Here is a 21,718-nt window from a genome sequence, read left to right on the forward strand (position 1 = left end):
GCAAGGGTTCCAGGTGATAAGATATGACCATGGAATATCACCATTTTACTCCATGTCGTCAGTTACTGGATCCAGGCCTTGAAGTCAAAGGGCTGCTAATGTCTTTAGAAGAACCACGCAGGACCTGATGTGCCTCCTGATCACATAGCAAACACTACTTTTGAGATAGTCTTGCCAGTGTATCAAACGTGAATGTCATCAGTCTCTACATCGGCCAGGTCCGAAATAGTGACCACTAGACACATGTGGCTATCGAATACTCAGAATGTGGCTAGTAGGACGGAGGAACTGGATTTTAATTGTATGTGATTTATCATTTATGTAAATGTAAACTTAAAAACTGAGGACATGTAAAATATTTTTCTACTAAACACAACTTTAAAACTTTGGTACAATTCTATTTCCTTTAATGCATAGCATTAATTAGCTATGTAGAAGATTATATTTGTATTATTGTGGGTTGATAGGTTTTGGTTTTCAGTGTGGCTACTGGAAAAATTTAAATTACATATATGGCTTGCAAATTTTTTCTATGACAGTGCTGCTCTAGATTCTCCTACCAAAGAGGAAATATGGAGGACAGAAGAATTTACTACAGTATACCCAGGTATACAATTTAGACTGTGGGAATGCTACAAAACAAACAACTCTGTGTCTTTGACAAATAAATGATTTTTTAAAAAAGGACAAAAGAGACCAAGAAAGAAATAGAGTAAGGGGGAGTGAGGGTGAGAGAGAAATGAAGGAGCAAAGTAGGGAAGGAGGAAGGAAGGATCTGAGGGGAAACATATATGTAAGAAACAAACACACATCCAACTGATTACGGTTTGCGGAATTTATTTAAATCCCAAGAAAAGAAACTAACTTAAAAACAATAATGCGAAATTTGAACACTATTTTATGATAGCCAAGATCTTGAACAAATTTATGAGAAATTGTATTGCTAAAATAATAAGGGATTATAGCGCTGAATTTAAAAAATGAATGAATCCACGGTGAAACTCAAAAAAAAAAAAACATTTTAATAACATGGAAGAGGTAAGGATTGTCTTTTCCACAGCACAACGGCAGCAATACAAGTATAAAGAATGACTGAATGAGAAAGTTTCCAATATACAAACACAAATATGACAATGGACACACATCAGGGATGGATAAGGGATAGTAAATTTTTAGAGAAACAGCATCACAGGATGAGATATTCATACACTCCAATTCATACACCACTAAGCAAATGACTGATCAGAGAGAGAAAAACAGGTCTTTCCAATGGACAGATCTCACAGGGCCCTCCAGAACAAAGCGTCCAATGCTCGAATGACAAGAGTGGTGGCAGGCAGTGTGGACACTCTCAGCCTCCTGCGGGGCTGTGCTAGGAAGCACACAGCAGGCACTAGGTGGTGCTCTTGGCGAAAGCGTTCCCCTGAATTGCATCAGGAGGAAATCATCAGACAACTGAAGGATGCAGACTTGTGAGCCAGACAACTGACTTGTCCTCTGCAAACCAGTCAATGTCCCCACAGTCAAAGACAATCACAAAAGGTGAGGAGAGGTTTGGGGTTCAAAAGGACTCAAGAATTATAGTCACATAATCTTCTTAGTCCTTCGGAACCCCAAATCTCTCTTCTCCTGTTGGTTGTCTTTCTTGCGGAGACGTGGACTGTTTGAAGAAAGACAGGCCAGGTGTCTGGGCCACTGGCCTACATTCTGCAGCTGTCTGATAACTACCTCATGAAGACACTCAGGCGGAACACTTTCGGCAAGAACACTGCACAGCTAAGGGCGTCTGCTCCGACCACAGCCCGTGTGCTGACAAAGAATGTCCAGGTGGACATGGGGCCGTCTGCCAGCGGCTCCTGATGCCTGTGTGAGGAGGATGCATGTGGACAGGAGCAAGGGTGAAGGTCGCTCCAAACTGTAGTCCACCTGGGCCCTGGTCTCCTCATCGACTGATCACACCGAAGCCTGGGAGGAGGCCGATGACTGCGATTTCTCTCATGAGATCAGTCTTTTGGAGTAAAAACGGTGGGTGGAGGAGGTGATGGTTGAGATGCTGATTCTCAGGAAAGGATCCCTCCAGTGTTCCTTTGGGGCTTCAACTTGATTGGCTGTTGTAGGTTTTTCTCATCAGGTGGAAAAGGAATCTTTTCTGCTGTGGTTTCTTGGGGTTGGGCAATAACTCTTCTTAGTTCTGGAAGTAACAGATACCTGTGAAACACAGAGAGAGGAGAGGAGGTGAGAGAGGACAGAAAAAAATCAGTGAGAGTCTTTGCAGGGTCCTGCTGAGAGCTGAGCCTGCAGGGATGGCCACATGGTGACTGAGGCCAGGAGCAGGCTGGGCTCCTGCTGACACGAGGAGCTGAAGGCAGAGCCACAGGCTGGCTGGAGGGGAACGTGAGAGCCATGCCTTAGACGTTCATCCAGCCTGTGGGGCGGAATCTAGGGACCCCTGTCCTCACCCCACCACTGCTTGCTGATAACCCAGCTCAGACCTGCTGCGGAGCCTTAGCCAGATGCCCCCACCCAGTCCTCCGCAGCCACTTCACTCTTGAGGCCCCTTCCTCTGCACTGAATGATGGCCTTCTCACTGTTCCAGGGATGGATGTGCTTAGCATCCCTCTTACACATTCCAAAACAAATTGCGCTCCAGAGCAGAGGGTCCTTGGTAGAGAAACACACCCTCTCCTAACTCTGTGTTCCTGTCTTCTGAGGAGGAGAGGCAGAGGGAGCACCCTGCAATGGGAGACCCAACAGGGACCTCAGAATGTATCCTAATCCACTTCCACCTTTTTTTTTTTTTTTTTTTTTGCTTTTTAGGGCCACACGTGTGGCATATGGAGGTTCCCAGGCTAGCAGTCGAATCAGAGCCATGGCAATGTGAGATCCAAGCCGCGTCTGTGACCTATACCACAGCTCACAGCAACACCGGATCCTTAACCCACTGAGCGAGGGCGGGAATGAAACCCAAAACCTCATGGTTCCTAGTTGGATTCACTCCCACTGTGCCACAAAGGGAACTGCCACTTCTGCATTTTATAGAGGAGGAGCTGCGCTGCCAAGGAGCTAAGGAGTAACTAAACCCAGGTGGCCTGTTATGGACAAACCTGGCCCTAGAACCCAGGCAACAGGCCCTTTCCACACCTTTGGAGGAAGAGAGAAGAAAGGCTCCAATCTGGAGAGGTCTACAGGTACTAGGGGCTGTTTGTTCAACCTCCTGGATAGGAATAAGTCTTTACAGAGAAATGCGGCTACAACAGGGCTGAGGAAAGAATGGAAAAGAGAGAAACACAAAATGGACTTGGAAAAAGACAGCAGCGAGAATCACTGTGGCCCAAACCATTTGCATCCCAAGGACACCAACATTCTAGGAAGGGGATTTCATGGTGCTACACTATAAGGTATTCCTAGGAGTATTCTCAGCATCTAAACCAACAACACTCTGAGATAAATGTAAATAAGTATTCGTTTTGGTAATGCTAGATTCTCAAGACTGTTTTTTGGAAACTTGTCCTGAAGAAATAGTCTCTTAGTATTTTATGCTGGTGTAAAGAAGGAGAACGAGACCTAAGATTCACACAGGGGTTTTGCACAAGGAAAAAATTTAATTAAGAAAAAGGAGTTGAATCTGCAATTCTGAAACAATTAGTGTGATGTGAAATCCACTTAGCAAACTGCAGGTTTCATCTTAATATTGGAAAAGAAAACACTAAATTTCATTATTATAGTAAGGGGATTTTTGTTTTTGATGTCTGCAAACACAACATATGGAAGTTCCCAGCCAGGGACTGAATCCAAGCTGTAGCTGCAACCTCAGTCACAGCTGTGGCAATGCTGGATTCTTTAACCCATCGCACTAGTCCGGGGATCAAACCCTCACCTGGAAGGTGACCCAAGCTACGGCAGTCGGGTTCTTAACCCACTGTGCCACAGTGGGAACTCATAAGGGGAGGGCTTTTTTTTTTTTAATACTCTAAGTTTCTATGTAACATTTTGTTTTGTTTTGTTTACTGTATCTTGTACTCTAGAAATTGTGAGAAACTTGAATGCAGAGTGCTTACATATCTAAACCATCCATTTACCTTTTCTCTCTTTTCCCTTCTCCAGCTGCACAAAGAGTTGTGTTGAAAAATGCTAATTCCATCAGTGCCTGATAGTCAGCTTTTCTATATAAATTAGCCACAAATGGACACTGCAGTACTATGACTGATATCCTACCAGATCCATAGTCCTTCTAATCCCAAAGTGTATACCAGCAGAGCTTTTAAAAACACTGGACCCAAGCCTCATTTGATTACCATTATTATTATTATTATTATTATTATTATTATTATTATTATTATTATTGTTATTATTATTATCTGCTTTTTAGGGCCACAGATGAGGCATATGGAAGTTCCCAGGCTAGGGGTCCAATCAGAGCTGCAGCTGCTGGTCTCCACCATAGCCACAGCAATGCCTGATCTGAGCAGCATCTGCAACCTATACCACAGCTCCTGGCAACACCAGATTGTTACCCCACTGAGTAAGGCCAGGGATCAAACCCAAGTCCTCATGGATACTAGTTGGGTTTGCTTCAGCTGAGCCACAATGGGAACTGCCCAAACCTCAATTTAAATCAGAATTTCAATGGATTGATTTAAGACATTCATATTAGATCAAATCTCACCCAGTTTTAATTTTAAAATCACATGATTTAGAATTATTCACGAGTCCTACCCGACTTCACACCGTTCATTTTGCTTCTTTCTATCCCTTCCACCGAGAACTTCTCTCTGCCTGGCCCCACAGAGTTTCCGGTCGTCCTTCTGACACGCTCATGGAAACCATCTGCCTTCTCAATTGGGTTTGTCTGAAGCAAGGTTCATCCTGTATTCTTTGTCTCTCCCTGAGTTGTCATAAGTTTGGTCCAAAGTTCATTCACTGCAACGCTCTCCTAGATTCCCTGGTCTCAGATGCCCACTCAGGTCATGTTCTGGAATTTTACTGCACGTGTGGCAGGAGCAGGTGAGTCAAAGGGCAGGAGGTCTCAATGCCTGCTCCCCTCATGTCCTGAGCACTGTGACACCCAGGTGTCTACATCTTGGTTTGGCCAGTGTGCCAGGAGGGCGCCATCTACTGTCCTGCACCGAATGCCAGCTCCAGTGAGTCCCTCAGAGGACTGCCCACCTGGCGCTGAGGGGACCTGACTCCAGGCCTGCCTAGCATTCCCACCTATGACCCGGTTCTTATGTAGCTTTTGTAAGCAGGACCCTTTCTCTCACTTTCAGCCCTTCCTCATGCAAAAAGTTGAGCATGAAGGGTTTTCCTAGGTCCACATCACCAAAGGAAAGCCACAAGCAACTGAGTCGTTAAGACTGGGGTCCTGGATGCAAGAGGCAGTGGAGTTGGAGGGGGAAGGAAAGGAAGCTGAGGAAGCCAACGATGTGTGTGATTTCCCGCAAAGCACCATGTATTCAGCAGCCTTAGAGATGCTGTTGGGATGAAAAGACCACAGGCTCAGGCTTTCCTGGGGCTAAAAGTAGGACAGAGGGAATATCAGGAGAGCCGTCGCAGGGGCACAGCAGAGTCAGATGCAAGCAAAAGACTGAGAGGCAAGGACCTGGCAAGGTGGCAGCCCCTGGAAAGCAGGAAAGACCACGCAGAGGGAGCCAGAGCTGTGGAGTCCACAAAGGAGGAAGCGAAAACCTAGTGGGAGACTGAGCTGTGGTGCATAAGGAGAAAGGGCATGGAGGAGCCTGAGAGGTGATTACCTCGGTACCCTAAGCAAGGAGGCCAGGGAATCTGCAGGCCAGTCTCCACTTGCTGAACTGCAGTCTTCTTTGGATAATCTTCTCTTTCAGGAAACTTAAGGCATGAAGGCGGTGACACACGCGACACTCCTGCCTGCTGGCAGCTGAGCCCTCACCCTCCAGCTTGGGAGGGGTCTTCATTCCGATGGAAGCATCCAGACCCAGCTCTGAAGAGAAAACCACAGCCAACAGGATCCATCGTTACTCATGATCTTCCCGTGACTCCCTGCTCCACCCCCAGGGACCTCCGGTAAAGACAGCGTCCAGGAACATGAAGGGCCATCGGGAAGTGCGTGGTGAGGGAAGCCACTGGAGACATTTGATACTTCTTTCCTTCTGTTGATACTCCCGATACTAGTGAGACTACCATGAGGCAGACATGCTCCCAAATGCCCAAAAGGTGTCGAGAACAATAACGTTGAGAAAAACAAAACGTTCCCAGGGAGAAAAGACCAAGACAAGGAAACCATGCCACACGCGGGTTGTACTTATTTGGCGGGACAAGAGTGTAGAGACCAAGCAAAGTCACAGGTGAAGGAAAACCTCAGGGCAGAAAAGCCCTGGGGAAGGCTAAACCTGGAAAAAATGTTAAATGTGCATCAATACGTATCATAGGGCATGTGTATATAGATACACACACATATACACACATCCCGTGCACATATTGTTTAGACGCACTCAGTCCCCACGAGGTATAGAAGGTGTGCTGATAAATGAAAACATACACAAAGTGTGCGTGTACATTAAACCAATGAGAGTGCTGACGGTTCATTCTAACGGCCTCCTGATGAGCTGAATTTGAAACAAAGAACGGAAACAAGAAGAAGGAGAGAGAGAAGGTCTGGTGGGTAGCATGAACTGTGACATATGGGGGAGGAATCGAGGAGTATGAAAATCAAGGGCATGGAAACTATCCATTGTTGCAAAATCTGCTATGAAACTAGACTGATGCTCAGGCCTCTGTGGAAAGTGAGCAGGAGAAAGAGTGACTCAGCCAGAGGGGCTGGGACTTGGCTGGGAATGTGGGAGGCCAAGGCCAAGAAAAAGAGAGGCAGGAGTGAAGAGAAGACAACTAGCTACCCCAGGACCTAATGGCACCTGTCAGGGCTACGCTTCCCCACACTCCCTGAGCACTTTCGAGGAGCCTCTCCAGGCTGCTCCGTGCTGCTCCTTCTCATCTCACCTCCACCTGAGAACCTGGGTCCCTCCTCATTCTCAGGTGAGGCCAACATCTGAGGGATGAGCCCCAGGCACCCGAGGCTCCAGCTGGAGATGTTGAGACTCCTGGAGGGTAAGGATGGTACATGCCCATCGACACGGAGGTGAGGGATGGAAAAGCTCAAAGTTAAAAAATCAAAGAAGCGGATCCTGAGGAGAATGAAACTGACAGCTATGGAGAAGAGGAAAGAGACTGAGTTAAATGAGGTGTTATCCAACAGACCCACTGGTACACTTCCCGATGAAGGTGGCTCTTTATTTTCAAAAGAGGGGGAAAAACACACAACTCTGTGGCCCATCTCCTTGGCCTGAACTCCCTATTCCCCTTTTCTCTCTTACCTTGGAAGAGTGGCCCTTGGTCCCCGGTATCAGTGTTGGCAGGAAATCCCCGGAAGGTGGGGGAAAGGTGGAGCCTGGCTTTGCCATCACCACGATCTAAATGCTGGTCGAGGCGCAGTTGCAGATCATTGGCCACCTGGGTGCTTGTCTGCAGCTGAGCTTGTGAACTTTGCATCTCTGGCCTTCCAAAACTCAAAGGCACTTTGTGACAATCCCCCCAGGTGTCACCTGAAAAGAATACCGGGTTCAGTAGGACCCATCCAAGGTTTCCTTCGCTAAGCCCTCCACGAACACCCATTTGTGATGACCCAGCCTAACAGAGAATCCACACAGTGACCCAGACAACACAGGCAGCCATCACGTACGGGAAGGAGATGCCATCTTTATGGCTATGCCTGGGGATGCGGAGATGCCAGGGGCCAGGCTGTGATGTCCCTGAGACAATAAGCTGCCCACATGACCCGAGAGGGTTTGATCTGCAATAAAGTCACACCTATTCTTCTCTGACTCATACCTCAGTCCCTCAGCCTAATGCGAAGGCCTGAGGGAGAAAGAGTTGTTGATGTCTGCCCACAAGACTAAAAGACCAGGGGAAGAAGTATGGCCTCGAGTCTGCGGGTACTGGTAGAAAAGGGAGTTGGACCACGATAGGACATGGACAAAGCGAAGAGAACTTCCCAATTCTTTTTTTTTTTTTCGTTTGTCTTTTTGCCATTTCCTGGCCTGCTCTCGTGACATATGGAGGTTCCCAGGCTAGGGATCCAGTCAGAGCTGCAGCCACCAGCCTACACCAGAGCCACAGCAACGCGGGATCTGAGCCACGTCTGCATCCTACACCACAGATCACGGCAACGCTGGATCTTTCACCCACTGAGAAAGGCCAGGGATCGAACCCGCAAACTCATGGTTCCTAGTCGAATTCATTAACCACTGAGCCACGACGGGAACTCCCCCAATTCTGGAGCCTTCTCAACGTCCTTCTTCATAAGTGTTGGCGGCTCTTCTGCCTCCCCACACATGTATGTTCTGTTCCCACATGGGGTCGGCTAAGGGCCAAGGTCCTAGCACGTATAAATAGTGTAGTACAGGCCTGAGTCCTGATAGGATCTAAGGCACAGAAGGGTTGCAGAACCAGAATTTGTGTCTCTTCAGGGAGGTCATGCAGTGCACAGTCCTGAGACCACACACCCCTCCGGGGGGGTCTGGGCCCTGACTACTCACTGGTTGCATCCTGAGCATCAGGGACATCCACGTTCTCAAGTGAGAGGGTGGCAGCACTCCTGTAAGGCCAGAAGGAGTCCGACAGGTCGGGAAGACCTGGGCAAGACCAAGCGCTTCCATCCAGTGAGTTCTGTGGGACACCACGCTCTGCCATCGGCGGCAGCTCCCCGCGGAGCCTGGTGGGGGACGGAGGCCTGAGGATTCACCCCAGAGTGATCAGGAATCTTAGAGTCTATGTGGTTTGGATCCGATGATTAAGAGTGTGGTGAAGGCAGCCAAGGGGCTGGCTGACCCATTAGAGAGGGACAAACTGGGTGTGTATCTGGGGTGGGGGCAGAGTGTGTTTTTAGAGGGTCAGGAAATAGCGAGGACAGTCGGTCCTCAGTGCTCTGGCCAATGACAAGCTGATGAGGAGGAGACCGAATACCTCTATACGGTACAGTCATGACCCACAACACAGAGTGTCACGTAACCGTGGCGTCAGCCCTTCATTTCAATGGCACTGAAAGTGGGAAAGGGGTGGGAATGGGCCTACAGCATGGGGAGGGGGGTGGGGGGGGCGCCTCGGAATCCCAGGCATCTCAGGCCATCAAGGCCTCTGTCTCTCATTATGGTGGCAATAATATACTATCACTGTCAGTCTCCATTTCTTGCTGTGAAACCTATGCCAACATGCTGTTGCCAAACAGGCAGACAGCAGACGTGAGAGAACAAGTGAGTGCCACAGACCCCTGGGACATAGTTCACGTGCGTCAGCTGACTGGGGGTCACTACCCTTGAGAGCATAATGAGAGACGGGAAACAACACGGGCACCACAATGAGAGCAGAAAACGTCACCCAACAGGAGAACTGCTGGTTGGCAAAGTGGAGGACACACATAGACCCAGCACCTTCTGCTTCTCCCTGGGTCAGAGGTCTGCAGATGTCACTACTCTATGAAGAGCCCCACACAGTCAAAATTACCTGGGGACAGGTGGCTCTGGTTCTTTCACCCCATTATGATCATTCTGGCTTTCTGCAAAGAAATTAACAGCACAGTTACTTTAGGCAGATCCCCTTAATTTGCTCCATCCTTTGCCTCAGCTTTGCAAGGGTCATAAATACACACAATGTGAAAACAGTCTATTGTGAGAGAAATATTCCCGGAGGCCCTAGACAGAGTGTCAAAAGAGGGCACTGAGTTTCCGTCTTGAGGCACCGGACAAACCTCCTTGTTAGGATGAGTCACCCTCACAGTTAGCTTATGTCCCGAGTCTCTGCAAACAGCTAAACATAAATGTTTCCCCGCAGATCCTGGGGAACTTCCTCACCAGGAACTCAGGGCTTGCTATGATATTCAGGCTTCTTCCAGCTGAAAGGCTTGTTAATGCATGAGATGAAGGACACGCTGAGCTTAGACGCAAGAGTGGAATCTACACCCCAGCCAGTCCAAAGACTCTTCAGTGCTACAGAGAAACAGGGGCCTTTCTATTCCTAAGGTTGCCAATTCCACGGCCCTTCCTTGCTTCAGAGACATGCACCAAAGTTGACAGTGGTGCTTATGTTCTGGTTCCAGAAGAGTCGGGACAAGAGAAGACAAATGAAAGCATGCAGACTCTAGGCTGACAGACGTGAAACACTCTTGTGACATTTCCAAAGATACAAACAAGACTGGCAGCAGCCTCAGAGAGGGGTAGAAACTCAGGAGGCACATTGTTCAGGAATGACAATGGGAGCATTTCATGGGAGATGAGAGACTCACTCCAAATTAGGAGGCTTGAACGTTAGTTCCTGGCCATGGTGGCAGAGGTACATGTGAGTCTGGCAGGACTGCCTTGGGGCTAATTAACTGGCAGTGGGGCGAACATGACTAGAACTTGGACAAAATCATTACTTCATGGACTATGTCATTTTAAAGGCAATTGAAGGGGAAAAAACTGAAAAGCTTTACAGAGGAACAAAAGCTAAGAGATTTTAGCACCAGCAAGCAAGCTTTAAAGGCAACTGCAGTGCCAGGCTCCAAACATTATGTCAGCATACAGTCTACCCGAGGGGATTATTCCTATCAGACTAGGCGAACAAAGAACATGCAGGCTACCTGGGGGACCAGCTGGAATTTCACCCTCTGCAGCAGGAGAGCAACCACAGGCTCCATGCAGAGCAGACCCCTTTTTCTGTTCATCAAATGCCAGTTTTCCATCACTGCAAGGCGGGTAGCAGTCAGAACCTTCCTGCTGAATGCAAGGAGCCAAAACAGCTTCATCTGGGAACGCCTGGAGCACTTCCTCCTTTGCAACCTCCTGCACCTCCGCGCTGTGCCAGATGTGGAGGGGAAGACAGAAAAGTAAACTCAGAGGAGGTTTTCTCGCTCCTGTTCAGGGGAGGCATAGGGAGCAGACACAGAGAGCAAAGCGGCAGTCTTCTTCCAGAAGGGAGAAATCACTCTCCTAGATGTGAGGCGGAGTGTGGCTGCCATGGGGAGGGAGAGAGAACAGCACAGGCTCGGGGTTCTGGCCCCACAACCAGCTGCTGGAGGAGAATGACCTCTCCCTCAGGCCACAGTCAGGACCCCAGCACACACAGAGGACTGAAATCCTGGCTCCCCCGGTTTTGCAGACCCTGTGTGGAACTGAGTGTACACTGTCCGAGTGAGTACGGCTCTGGAGGAAATACAGACTGCAGGGACTATTTCATCCAGAGGATGATATAGATATGAAAGGTTTTCCAGGTTCTTCCCCAGCCTCCCAACACCGACTAACATGCTGATGCCAAAAGGACTCAAAGCAGATGTGCGTCTCCCCCGGCTTTTAACCACCCAGGAGAGGACTGGTGATTGCAGGATTTCTTGTGTTTGACTCTTTCACCTGCGGCTACTCACTGTGCATCGCTGACCTTGAGGGATTAAGAAACGGAAACCCATGGGAGCTCCTGTCGTGGTGCGGCAGAATCCAATCTGACTAGGAACCATGAGGTTGTGGGTTGGATCCCTGGCCTTGCTCAGTGGGTTAAGGATCTGGTGTTGCCCTGAGCTGTGGTGTAGGTCACAGACACGGCTGGGATCTTGCGTTGCTGTGGCTGTGGCATAGGCTATGGACTACAGCTACAGCTACAGCTCCCATTAGACCCCCTAGCCTGGGAAGCTCCAAATGCCATGGGTGCGGCCCTCAAAAGACTGAAAATAAAATAAAATAAAGAAATTGAAACCCGTACCACTATCCCAAGGGAAATAGACAACTTTGTTACCAAAGGAGATATCTGACTGTTGCCTGAAGGGATGAAAGAGTTATTTTACGCTGAGCAATTTCTGGTGTTCCCTGCGTCTGAGGTCTCCTGGTATCAATACCGACATTCACAGCCCTCAAAGCTTCAGAGTTACCTGGGGGGCAGTGGCTCTTGTCCATCCACTTCCTCATGACCATTCTGATTTTCTGCTAAGAAATTCAGAGACAATATGTCACACGAGTTAATCACTGCTCACACTTGGCAACTCAGTGCACACACCGACCACAACGACATTAGTATTCTCAGTGTCAGAACAGAGGACCTCGGCAGAGATGATCCGGGACACTTCAGTGAAGGCTTAGGAGAATTAGCACTGCGGCCAGACCCATTAGGGAATCGCCTCCTGATCTGGAAGAACCTTCTCCCAGCATCCTCTCTGCTGAGGCTCTATAGATGGCTAAGAGAGTGGATTTCCCCCAGAGATCTTAGAAAATGAGCTGAGGTATGATCTAGAATTGTTTCTACACTACTCGTTCGTCCCAATGGATAATGTAGTTGTTGATGGCTTAGAGGAACTTATGCGTGAGACTAGAGGGATGGATGGATTGCGTCAACTCTCCAATGGAAAGGAGTACTTGGTGCTACACAGAAACAATGGCCATGCAAGGCTGGACGCACTACCTCCATGGAAACATTCAAGGAAGGCCGGGGGAGACGGGACTCTGTCTGCATTTCAGATGACTGCTTAGCTAAGACACACCAACACAGAGACCGTGGAGACGGGGCTCAGAGCAGGGAAAGCAGGGAAACCTCGTCTCCTCACACACAGTCAGGTCTGCCCTTGGGCCTTCACAGGGATAGGAAGGCCAGGACCTCCTACAGCATGAAAACTCAGATCATTACAGGGGACAACACACATGTGCCCCAAACTAGGTCTGACAGTCACTTCCTGAGGATGTCCAGCTGGGGTGAGTGAGACTTTGTCACACCTGACTGGGGTCCATTGGCCTGAAAGTGGGTCCAGGTGGACAGAGGCATGACCTCGACCTAGGAAGGGATGAAGGCTCCCTGACCTAACCTGGTGTTTGGGTCTCATAATCCATCTTTTCCCCTGACTTGCACCGACATATATCTACAGGGCCTACCTTCGAAGAAGACCTTGCTCAGTCTAGACGGGTTGTGGGGAACAAAGAATAAGCAGGCTACCTGGCGGAGGGGTGGGAACGTCATCCTCTTTGGCGCGGGAGCCAGCACAGGCTCCATCTGCAGCAGGGCCAACTTTTGGCTCATCAGATGCACATGTGCCATCACCGGAAGGCTGGGTGCAGTCAGACCTTTCCTGGACCATTGAAGGGGTCGAAATGCATTCATCCTGGGAGTCCTGTAGCACCTCCTCCTTTGCAACCTCCTGCACTTCCACGCTGTGCCAGGTGGGAAACGAATGACGGAACATTAAACTGAGAGGGACAGACACCAAGCTGTCCCGGGTGGTCGCAGGGGAGGCACAGGGAGTGGTCACAGAAAGCAAAAGGGCAATATCCGTAAAGAAGAAGGTAACTGTGCTGCTGTGTGTGAAGTGCAGTGTGGCTCCACAGGTTGGGAGGCAGAGAGACCAGCACACGCTCCCTGCCCTGGCCACACATCGTCTGATGAGGAAGGACACTCAGCCATCCCAGTGTGGTGCTTTCCGGAACATGAGCCACACATGAACTGCCACACCAGGCGCTAGCACCATGTGCCTGAGTCGCATAATATTCAACATAAAGCAGCCAAGGGAATTCACCTACAAGGCATCATAGACTCCCAGAGATGTTATGCCTTCTTTTAGGAACAGAAAGCCCTCTAAGGCGCCTTATTAGAATGATTGTCACATGACAAGTACATTTGGGACTTCTAGACAATTTTCTTGGTCTTTAAGTCTTGGATTTACTACTTAATTACTTGGTCTTTATTTCTTTGAAGTTACCTTCTTCCGAATAACCAAAAATATCTCACCTTGGAGTTCATGTAGGAGAGGCTAGATATTCCCTGTGTGCACAGGAGATCCTAAGGGCAGTGCATTGCCTTGGGTCACACACACAGGTGCCACAGAGACAAGACACAACCGAGCCAACCGGCCATCTCCACATGGGAGGAGGGAAGGAAGAAAATTCAGTCTGCACTCTGCTTCTCCTTGCATCTGGCTCTGTGACTCTCTTGACCTCACTTACTCTTCTTCCTGGGACCTCTCCATATTTTATCTCCCCATGACCACATCCTGACAGGTGCTGTTACCTGGGGGTGAGTGCTGCTTCTTCGTCGTCGTCCTCCTCATCTTCATGGCTCTCTGCAAACAAATTCAGAACTCCCCAGTCAGCTTCTGCCCACTTCACCCATGACAAACACAAGCACTCATGTGGCCATGGAGCCACACATATCTATGTGAGAGTTAGGATAGTGGTGATGCTCTAACGCATTGTCTCTTAGCAATTTCCTTGCCTCCAAAGGGCTGGATCACCACGTCATCAGGCCAACACTGCAGTTGTCTCTTCTTCCTTATGTCACGGCACTGGCGTCCAGCTTCCATCTCAACCTGTACAACGGTATCATCCCTCCCGCCACAAATTCACCATAAACTCCTGCTCTGTATTTTTTGGCAGCTCTCACAAGATCCTCTCCTTTCTGCAAGGAGAGGAAGAACCACCCAACCCCACATCCCTCCATCTGGGGACTTCACGGGCTCATCAAGTGGGCTTGTGTGTGTGGTGTCAAGGGAAATTCTCTCCATGGAAAGTGCTCCACCCTAGACAGCCTTCCCAGCACCAAGTTCATCAAGTACATCAAGGACCTCCTCCAACCCCTCACACGGAGGGGCCTTCATTTTTCTCAACTACATGTGTTCACATCCCCACATTTCATCACTAAGGCCATCATCGAGTGATTGATCCATTATACAGATGAGGAAACAGGTATCCGGATAGGAACAGTCCGTCACTCAGTCCCAGTTCTAAAGGCAGCACTCAGGCTGGAACCAGGCAACTGTCACACGTAGGCCAGGGCTCCTTTCCCTCTACAGGCTGCCTCCTGTCGCAGCCTCCTTTCTGTGCTTCATCCCTGGGTGCATGCTGCCTCCTGCACGAAGGCCCTCGTCCATCAAGGAGGAGGCAGAAGCGTCGGAATACTCGTTTCCCCTACCCTATGCGTTTGTTTCCCCTCTGTCCTCACCCTCAGCCCGTCCTAGTCCTACCACAGCCCCAAATGGGCCATGAAAACCGAACAGCTCTAAGAAACATTCCTAGTGAGCAGCTCCCTGGGGGCCCAGTGGGTTAAGGATCTGCTGTTGTCACTGCTGTGGCACGGGTTCAGTTCCGGGCCCAGGAATACCATAGTCTGCAAGCACAGCCTACAAATCCCCACAACATGCCTAGTGAGGTGTGAAGACTCTTGGGGACCATGGAGCTGCCCAGTGCCATCGGGGTCCGTGGCCCCCTTACCTGGGCTGAACTTGCGGGCGAGGCGCTCTGCCAGCCTGTGTCCCTCAGTCAGCTGCTCTCGCAAGCCCTGCCCCTGGTCCTTGCCAAGGTCTTTGTGGGTGAGGAGGTCGGTGAGGTGCTGAACGAGCAGGACACAGTCATCCCTCCCTTCCTTCACCTTCTGCCGTAACTGGGTCAGCTCTCTTGCCTGAGCGTGAATCAGGACATCCAATTCCCTGAGGGGGCACACAGGTACAATTTGAAATCCCAGAGACATGGACCACACACTCTTAGGGCGTTTGATGCTCCCTGGCATCCCCAAGGAGCTCTCGATGCACAAGTCTGACACCTAGGGGGTGACCTTTCTGGGGCAGAGAGAAAGGGGGACGGACAACAAAGGCGGCCTCTGGAACAGCCAGAGCTCCCCTGAGAGTCCTCGACATCCCACTCCTCGTGTTCTTCTGGGAACAACCCCAGTGTCCTCCTACACCTGCTTCATGGAGAGGGCGCTCCATGTCTTCCCTCAGCCATGCCTGTTTCCACACGAAAATACACATCAGGCACCGGCAGGCACTGACACAAAGCCAGACACCTGCTGTGGACAGTCCGGCTGGTGTGAATTTGAAAGACCAAGGGAATGCCAGGGTCCAGGATGGAGGCCAAGCTCGAGTCAGTCAGGAGGGGATTGTGAGGGAAGGGAAAGGAGGTTGGGATCACAAAACACTGCAAATGGACAATTTGCTCCTGAGCCCTTGATTTGATTTGAATTAGGTGAATTTCACGTGCTGTGATTTCAAATCAATAATTTGTTTAAATAGCAGAGTTGGAGTTTCCAGATAGCCTGTGGTTAAGTCTCCGGAATTGTCACTTTTGTGGCTCAAATTTCTGCTGCTGTGCTGGGATTACTTTTCTTTTGTTAAAAATAACAGTGTTGGCTGTGTAGTCGTTTTACAATATTGTGTGAGTGTGTGCTGAACAGCAATGTCACTCAGTTATACATATATTAAGATTCCTTTTCATAGTCTTTGCATATGCTGTGCTATACAGTAGGATCCTGGGGTATATCCGCTTTCATATATTTTATTTTAAAACATTTTTAAAGTAAAGTATGATTGATTTACACATGGTGCTGGTTTGATTCCTGGGATGGGAACTTCCCTATGCCTTGAGCATGACCAAAAAATGAAAATTTTTAAAAAAGCATGCAGAGTTCCCATCGTGGCTCAGTGATTATCAAACCCAATGGGCATACATGCAGATGCAAGTGCGATCCTTGGCCTTGCTCTGGGTTAAGGATCTGGCGTTGCCGTGAACTATGGTCTGATTTGACCCCTAGCCTGGGAAGGTCATATATGCCGCAGGTGTGGCCCTAAAAGCCAAAAAAAAAAAAAAAAAAGACATGGCAAATGAGGCTTTGAATTAACAACTGGAGTTTCCTGATAGCCTGTGGTTAAGTCTCCGGCATTGTCACTTTTGTGGCTCAAATTTCTGCTGCTGTGCTGGGATTACATGCTTTTTCAAAAAAGAACAATGATGGATGTGGATTTGTTTTACAATGTTGTGTGAGTGTGTGCTGAACAGCAATGTCACTCAGTTATACATATATTAAGATTCCTTTTCATAGTCATTGTATACGCTGTGCTATACGGCAGGATCCTGGGGTATATCCACTTTCATATATTTTATTTTAAAACATTTTTAAAGTAAAGTATAATTGATTCACATTTGGTGCTGGTTTGATTCCTGGGATGGGAACTTCTCTATGCCTTGAGCATGACCAAAAGAAGAAAAATTAAAGACAAAAAAAAGCATAGGGAGTGACCGACATGGCTCAGTCATTAACGAACCCAACAAGCATACATGAGGATGTGGGTTCGATCCTTGGCCTCGATCAGCTTGGTAAGGATTTGGCATTTCCCTGAGCTATGGTGTAGGTTGCAGACGTGGCTCAGATCCAGGGTTGCTATGGCTCTGGCGTAGGCTGGCGGCTACAGCTCTGATTCAACTCCCCTAGCCTAGGAACCTCCAGATGCCACAGGCATTGCCCTAAAAGTCAAGGAAAAAAAAAACAAAACCAAACACCATGTTAAATGAGGCTCTGAATAACAACTGTACTCCATACTTCACCAGTGGCTGTTCTCTGATTATGTCATGAGCTATCTGTGCCCGGGTGCCTGCCATGAGCAGTTCTGTCCTCTCCTGGCCCAGTGTCACTCCTGGCCCCACTTCACAGAGGCCTAGACCTTCCACCGGCCTCCCTGCACAGAACCCTCCTTACCGGAACCTCTTGGCCAGCGCTGGATCCTCTGCCAGCCTCTCTGCCAGCTTCACCACCTTAAACTCTAGCTTCTCCCCCAGCACGGATTCAATGATGTCTCTGTCCCCTTCACACTCTGCAAAAACAGAGACCCTGCCTCAGGGGGAAGCTGGACACGCGGCTGAGGTCACTGCCTTCAAGGGAGGAGGCAGAGTCCATCCCAAGGGCAGGCGTAAGCCCGTTACCAGGCTCTACGCAGGGATTTCCACACCTGATTCCTCGGGCTCCCAACTGCACGGCCTTCCAGTCCTCCCCATTTTAGAGCTGAGGAAAGACAAGCTCCAAGGCACAGAAAGGAACGAGACAAGATTAACTGCTGTCTGGCAAGGTCAGAATTCACACCCCCCCAGACTGACCCTCAATCAAGGGCCACGTTCCCAGGACTTGTACCCTCTGAGGTGAGACACGGACCAGGGGCCTGAGGGGGCGGTTCCTTGGTGCCTCAGTTCTCCCACCCTCTGCCAACTGAGGGAGAAAGAGCCACCTCTGCCTGCCCTGGATTGTGGTCAGAACGAAATTCATTTTGACAAAGGGGAGAGAAGATCAAGTCTGGAGAGTGTTTCGTTTCCTAGAAGGAAGCCAGTGACCACTCATCGCTTGGTTGCCCCCGACCCCTAGGACGTACGGTATTTCTGCAGCTGGTTGGCCAGGGAGTAGGCAGTAGCTTCGGATACAAGGAATTTCTCCCTGAGGTCTCGGAAGTCCTGCTTGCTCTGGGCCAGCTGCCGCTGAAGCTCCTGGTTCTCTCGCATGAGTTTGTGTTGGGCCCTCAAGTCTGATAAAGGGCCAAGAGACACTGCCATGGTGACCCGTGGCAGGACAGCCAGGGCCTGGGGAGAAGACACCCAACACAGGGTGGATTAAAGCACGTGGAATCCCAGAGGCTGAAGCGGGAATGAGGGATGAGGAAAACTGGAATTCTTAACTTACCATTGGGCACACCCGAATCAACACCCCACAACACTGGAGGGTCTGTATCCACAGAAACCAAGTTCAAGATGCTAGAGCTCAGAGCCCAGGGCCCTGCCTGTAGCTCAGATGGGGACTGGCGTGAGGAAGGGGGACCCAGGGTGCCAGGGAACTGTTTGGAGTTGCCACAACAGAACTGGAAGGTGGGGGGAGGGTTGATGGAATCTTGGGGGCCCCTGGATCCAGGGGCCTAGGCCGTGCTGATACACAAGGCTGCCTGGTGCCTTGGGAAGGTCGCCAGCCATGAGGACACCTCCTCAGCAGCCACACTTCATAGGTGTCTGCACTTGTGCTAATACCACTGCGCTAGCTCCCTCCCTCCAAAACACATCTGCGCAGAGCTCTCATCTTCACTCTCCTCTGTTTACCAAGAAATCAAGACACAAGTAGTTTCCCAACATGTCCTATTGTCTTAAGGGCTGTCACGAAGTCCCCCCACCTTCTCTGGAAATGTTAACACATTCTAAATCTCTTCCACCAGTGAAAGATGTCAAACGTTTAGACTGTCATGAAGTTCTTCTTTGGGGTTCCCAATGTGATCTGGGACATAAACGTGTAGGACAAAAGCAGAGTATAATGCTAAGGGAAGGAATAATTAGAAGAAGTATTCTGTCCTGATTCAGTGCTCTTTTTGCTGCATCTCTGTGTTATGTCAGATTCTTCTCTTCACTGGGGCAGCCTGTTGGCCTCTGGATAATCCTAACATCCCAAACTTCGAAGATCCCAGGCCAGGGATCAAACCTGTGGGAAAAGGCTGTTCTAAGCTCTACTGTACCTCCTCATTCCATTCCAGACAGGGAACACTGCAGGGGCTGGTCCTGGTCTAAATGTTGTCAAGGCTGCTTTTAGACGCAAACTAGCCAAGGTCAAGGTTTGGGGATGGCTGTTCAAAAGACTCTTGCTCCTCTCCTACTCCTTCAATTATTCACATGACTTCTTTCTAGAAATGGTGGGTGGGGAATATTTATTTGAGAGCATCTTATCTGTTCCCTGCCAACTGTATTCTGTCCACAACTACACGGTGGACAAAGGAGGGACAAAGTCAGGTATGTTCCTAGCACCTAGTAGAGTTAAAGGGATCGTATCTAATCCTATGAACTATCTGAATAATCAGAAGTTATTTTCCTTATGAAGAAAATCTCAAGCGGTTATAAAATTTCCCCAGACCACACATTTGGTGAGGAAAGGATTGTGCATTAGAAACCATTTCTACTGGGCATTAAAACCCACCTTCTCCCATTATAGCCAACAGAATGACAGTACGTTTAATGGCGATGAGGTCTGTGATGGTCGTTCCAGGGTGATTTTCCCAACAGGGCAGTCTCTCATTTAATATGAGTTGAACTTTTAAAGTTCCTTATCTTTTCTCTTAAGCATACTCTGTAGTGTTTGTTCTGCTCAGTCACTTTGGCTTTCTTCTCAAAGCATCCTTATTATTTACACGGTGAATCTTTGTTACCCGTTTGCTGCCATCTGTCACTCTTTTTGTCTTTGTCACCCCCCTTTCTTAATGCCATCCGTTCTATACTGACATATAAGTTACTAGAACAAAAACACACACAACTTATGAGCACAGCTCAGTACACTCAACATGCTGTATACATTGTGGCATCACCACCCAGATCGAGAGGCTACACCTCCACCATTCCCAAACTGCTTCCGTGCTACTTGCCAGTCAATTCCCATCTTCCACAGACAAACAGGGCCGGAATCCTCTCCCCACAGATGAGTTTTGTTTATTCTTGCATGTCACTGAATTGGAAAGATGCAGGAGGGTCCCTTTCTCTGTGTTCTTTCAACCAATGTTGAGACAAATCATTACTTCACAGACCATGTCATTTTAAAGGCAATTGAAGGGGAAAAAATGAAAAGCTTTACAGAGAAACAAAAGCTAAGAGAATTTAGCACATGCAAGGAAGCTTTAAAGGCAATCCCTGGCCTCTCTCAGTGCGTCAGGGATCCAGCGTTGCCTGAGCTGTGGTGTAGTTCGCAGATGTGGCTCAGATCCCGTGTTGCTGTGGCTGTAGTGTAGCCTGGCAGCTGTAACTGCAATTCGATGCCTAGCCTGGGAACTTCCACATGCTGTAGGTGCGGCCCTAAAAAGCAAATAATAATAATAATAATAACAATAATAATAACAACAACAATAAAATGGTTGTACTAAAAAAAAAACAACAACCACCCTCTTATATACAGAGCATTGACTGTCATAATGACAGGTAATACATTTTTCAAGATATCTAGAACACCCATAAAATTTCTACATATATGAAGCCATCATAAAATCTTAGTGTAGTTTCAAAGAATCAGTGTCATATTGAGAGTTATCTCTGAACACAGCACTATCATATTAGAAACAAAAATTAAAATCTAATCTATGTAGTGCAGGTTTGATACCTGGTCCAGGAAATTCCACATGCCACAGGGAGAAAAAGTTAAAGGCTTAAATTGCAGCAGAATCAATAACCTAAGCATTAAAAAAATTTTATTGAAGTATGGTTAATTTACTATGTTGTGCTAGTTTCAGGTGTGCAGCAAAGTGATTCAGTTATACATATGCACATATATTTTTTCAGATTCTTTTCAATTACAGGTTATCACAAGATAAAAAATTTATTTAACTGTGCTATGCAGTAGGTCCTCATTGTTTATTTTATATATAGTAGTGTGTTTATGTTAATCACAAACTCCTAATTTATCCATTCCCCACCCTGGCTATCCCCTTTAGTAACCATAAGTTTGTTTTCTATGTCTGTGAGTCTATTTCTATTTCATGAATTAGTTCATTTGTATAATTTTTTTAGATTCTACATGCAAGTGATATCTTGATATTTGTCTTTACCTGGCTGACCTCACTTAGTATGATAATCTCTAGTTGCATCCATGTTGCTACAAATGGAATTATTTCATTCTTTTTATGGCTCAGTAATATTCCACTGTGTGTGTGAGTTGTGTGTGTTTTTATATGCATCTTCTTAATCCATTCATATGTCAATACACATTTAAGTTGCTTCCATATCTTGGCTACTGTAAATAGTGCTACTATGAACATTGGGTGCATGTATCTTTTCAAATTAGAGTTTTCTCCAGATACATGCCCAAGAGTGGGACTTCCGGATCATATGATATCTGTATTTTTAGTTTTTAAAGGAACACCCCTCCATAGTGGCTCTTCCAATTTACATCCTCACCAATAGAGTAGGAGGGTTCC

General features: G+C 48.2%; 1 protein-coding gene across 3 annotated transcripts; it reads right to left on the reverse strand.

Annotated features, from left to right (window-relative positions):
• Positions 1-1,010: 1,010 nt before the first annotated feature.
• On the reverse strand, positions 1,011-20,298 carry LOC125119166 (neuroblastoma breakpoint family member 6-like). Of its 3 annotated transcripts, none has more exons than XM_047766016.1 (12): positions 18,164-20,298; positions 17,500-17,614; positions 15,243-15,457; positions 14,044-14,095; positions 12,976-13,190; positions 11,924-11,975; positions 10,646-10,860; positions 9,532-9,583; positions 8,568-8,761; positions 7,347-7,574; positions 5,751-5,956; positions 1,011-2,208 (listed from the first exon to the last, which is right to left on the reverse strand). In XM_047766016.1, the coding sequence occupies exons 1-11, from the start codon at positions 18,339-18,341 to the stop codon at positions 5,760-5,762; spliced, it is 1,713 nt and encodes a 570-aa protein (XP_047621972.1). In that variant the 5' UTR covers positions 18,342-20,298; the 3' UTR covers positions 1,011-2,208; positions 5,751-5,759. The 3 variants fall into 3 exon arrangements, with proteins under 3 accessions (XP_047621972.1, XP_047621971.1, XP_047621973.1); XM_047766015.1 differs by having other exon boundaries at positions 11,924-11,978; XM_047766017.1 differs by having other exon boundaries at positions 1,012-2,208; positions 8,568-8,743; positions 11,924-11,978.
• Between the last annotated feature and the right edge of the window lie 1,420 nt (positions 20,299-21,718).

Source organism: Phacochoerus africanus, unplaced genomic scaffold (assembly GCF_016906955.1).
Source record: "Phacochoerus africanus isolate WHEZ1 unplaced genomic scaffold, ROS_Pafr_v1 Scaffold_17, whole genome shotgun sequence".
NCBI lineage: Eukaryota > Metazoa > Chordata > Mammalia > Artiodactyla > Suidae > Phacochoerus > Phacochoerus africanus.

Excerpts from the sequence above, each read along its gene's own strand:
- LOC125119166 (XM_047766015.1), bottom strand. The coding sequence starts at position 18,341 with ATGGCAGTGTCTCTTGGCCCTTTATCAGACTTGAGGGCCCAACACAAA. Across the intron at positions 17,615-18,163 it reads CAACCAGCTGCAGAAATACC|AGTGTGAAGGGGACAGAGAC; the intron begins GTACGTCCTAGG and ends CTGTTTTTGCAG. Across the intron at positions 8,762-9,531 it reads CCAGAGCCACCTGTCCCCAG|GCCTCCGTCCCCCACCAGGC; the intron begins GTAATTTTGACT and ends GTGAATCCTCAG.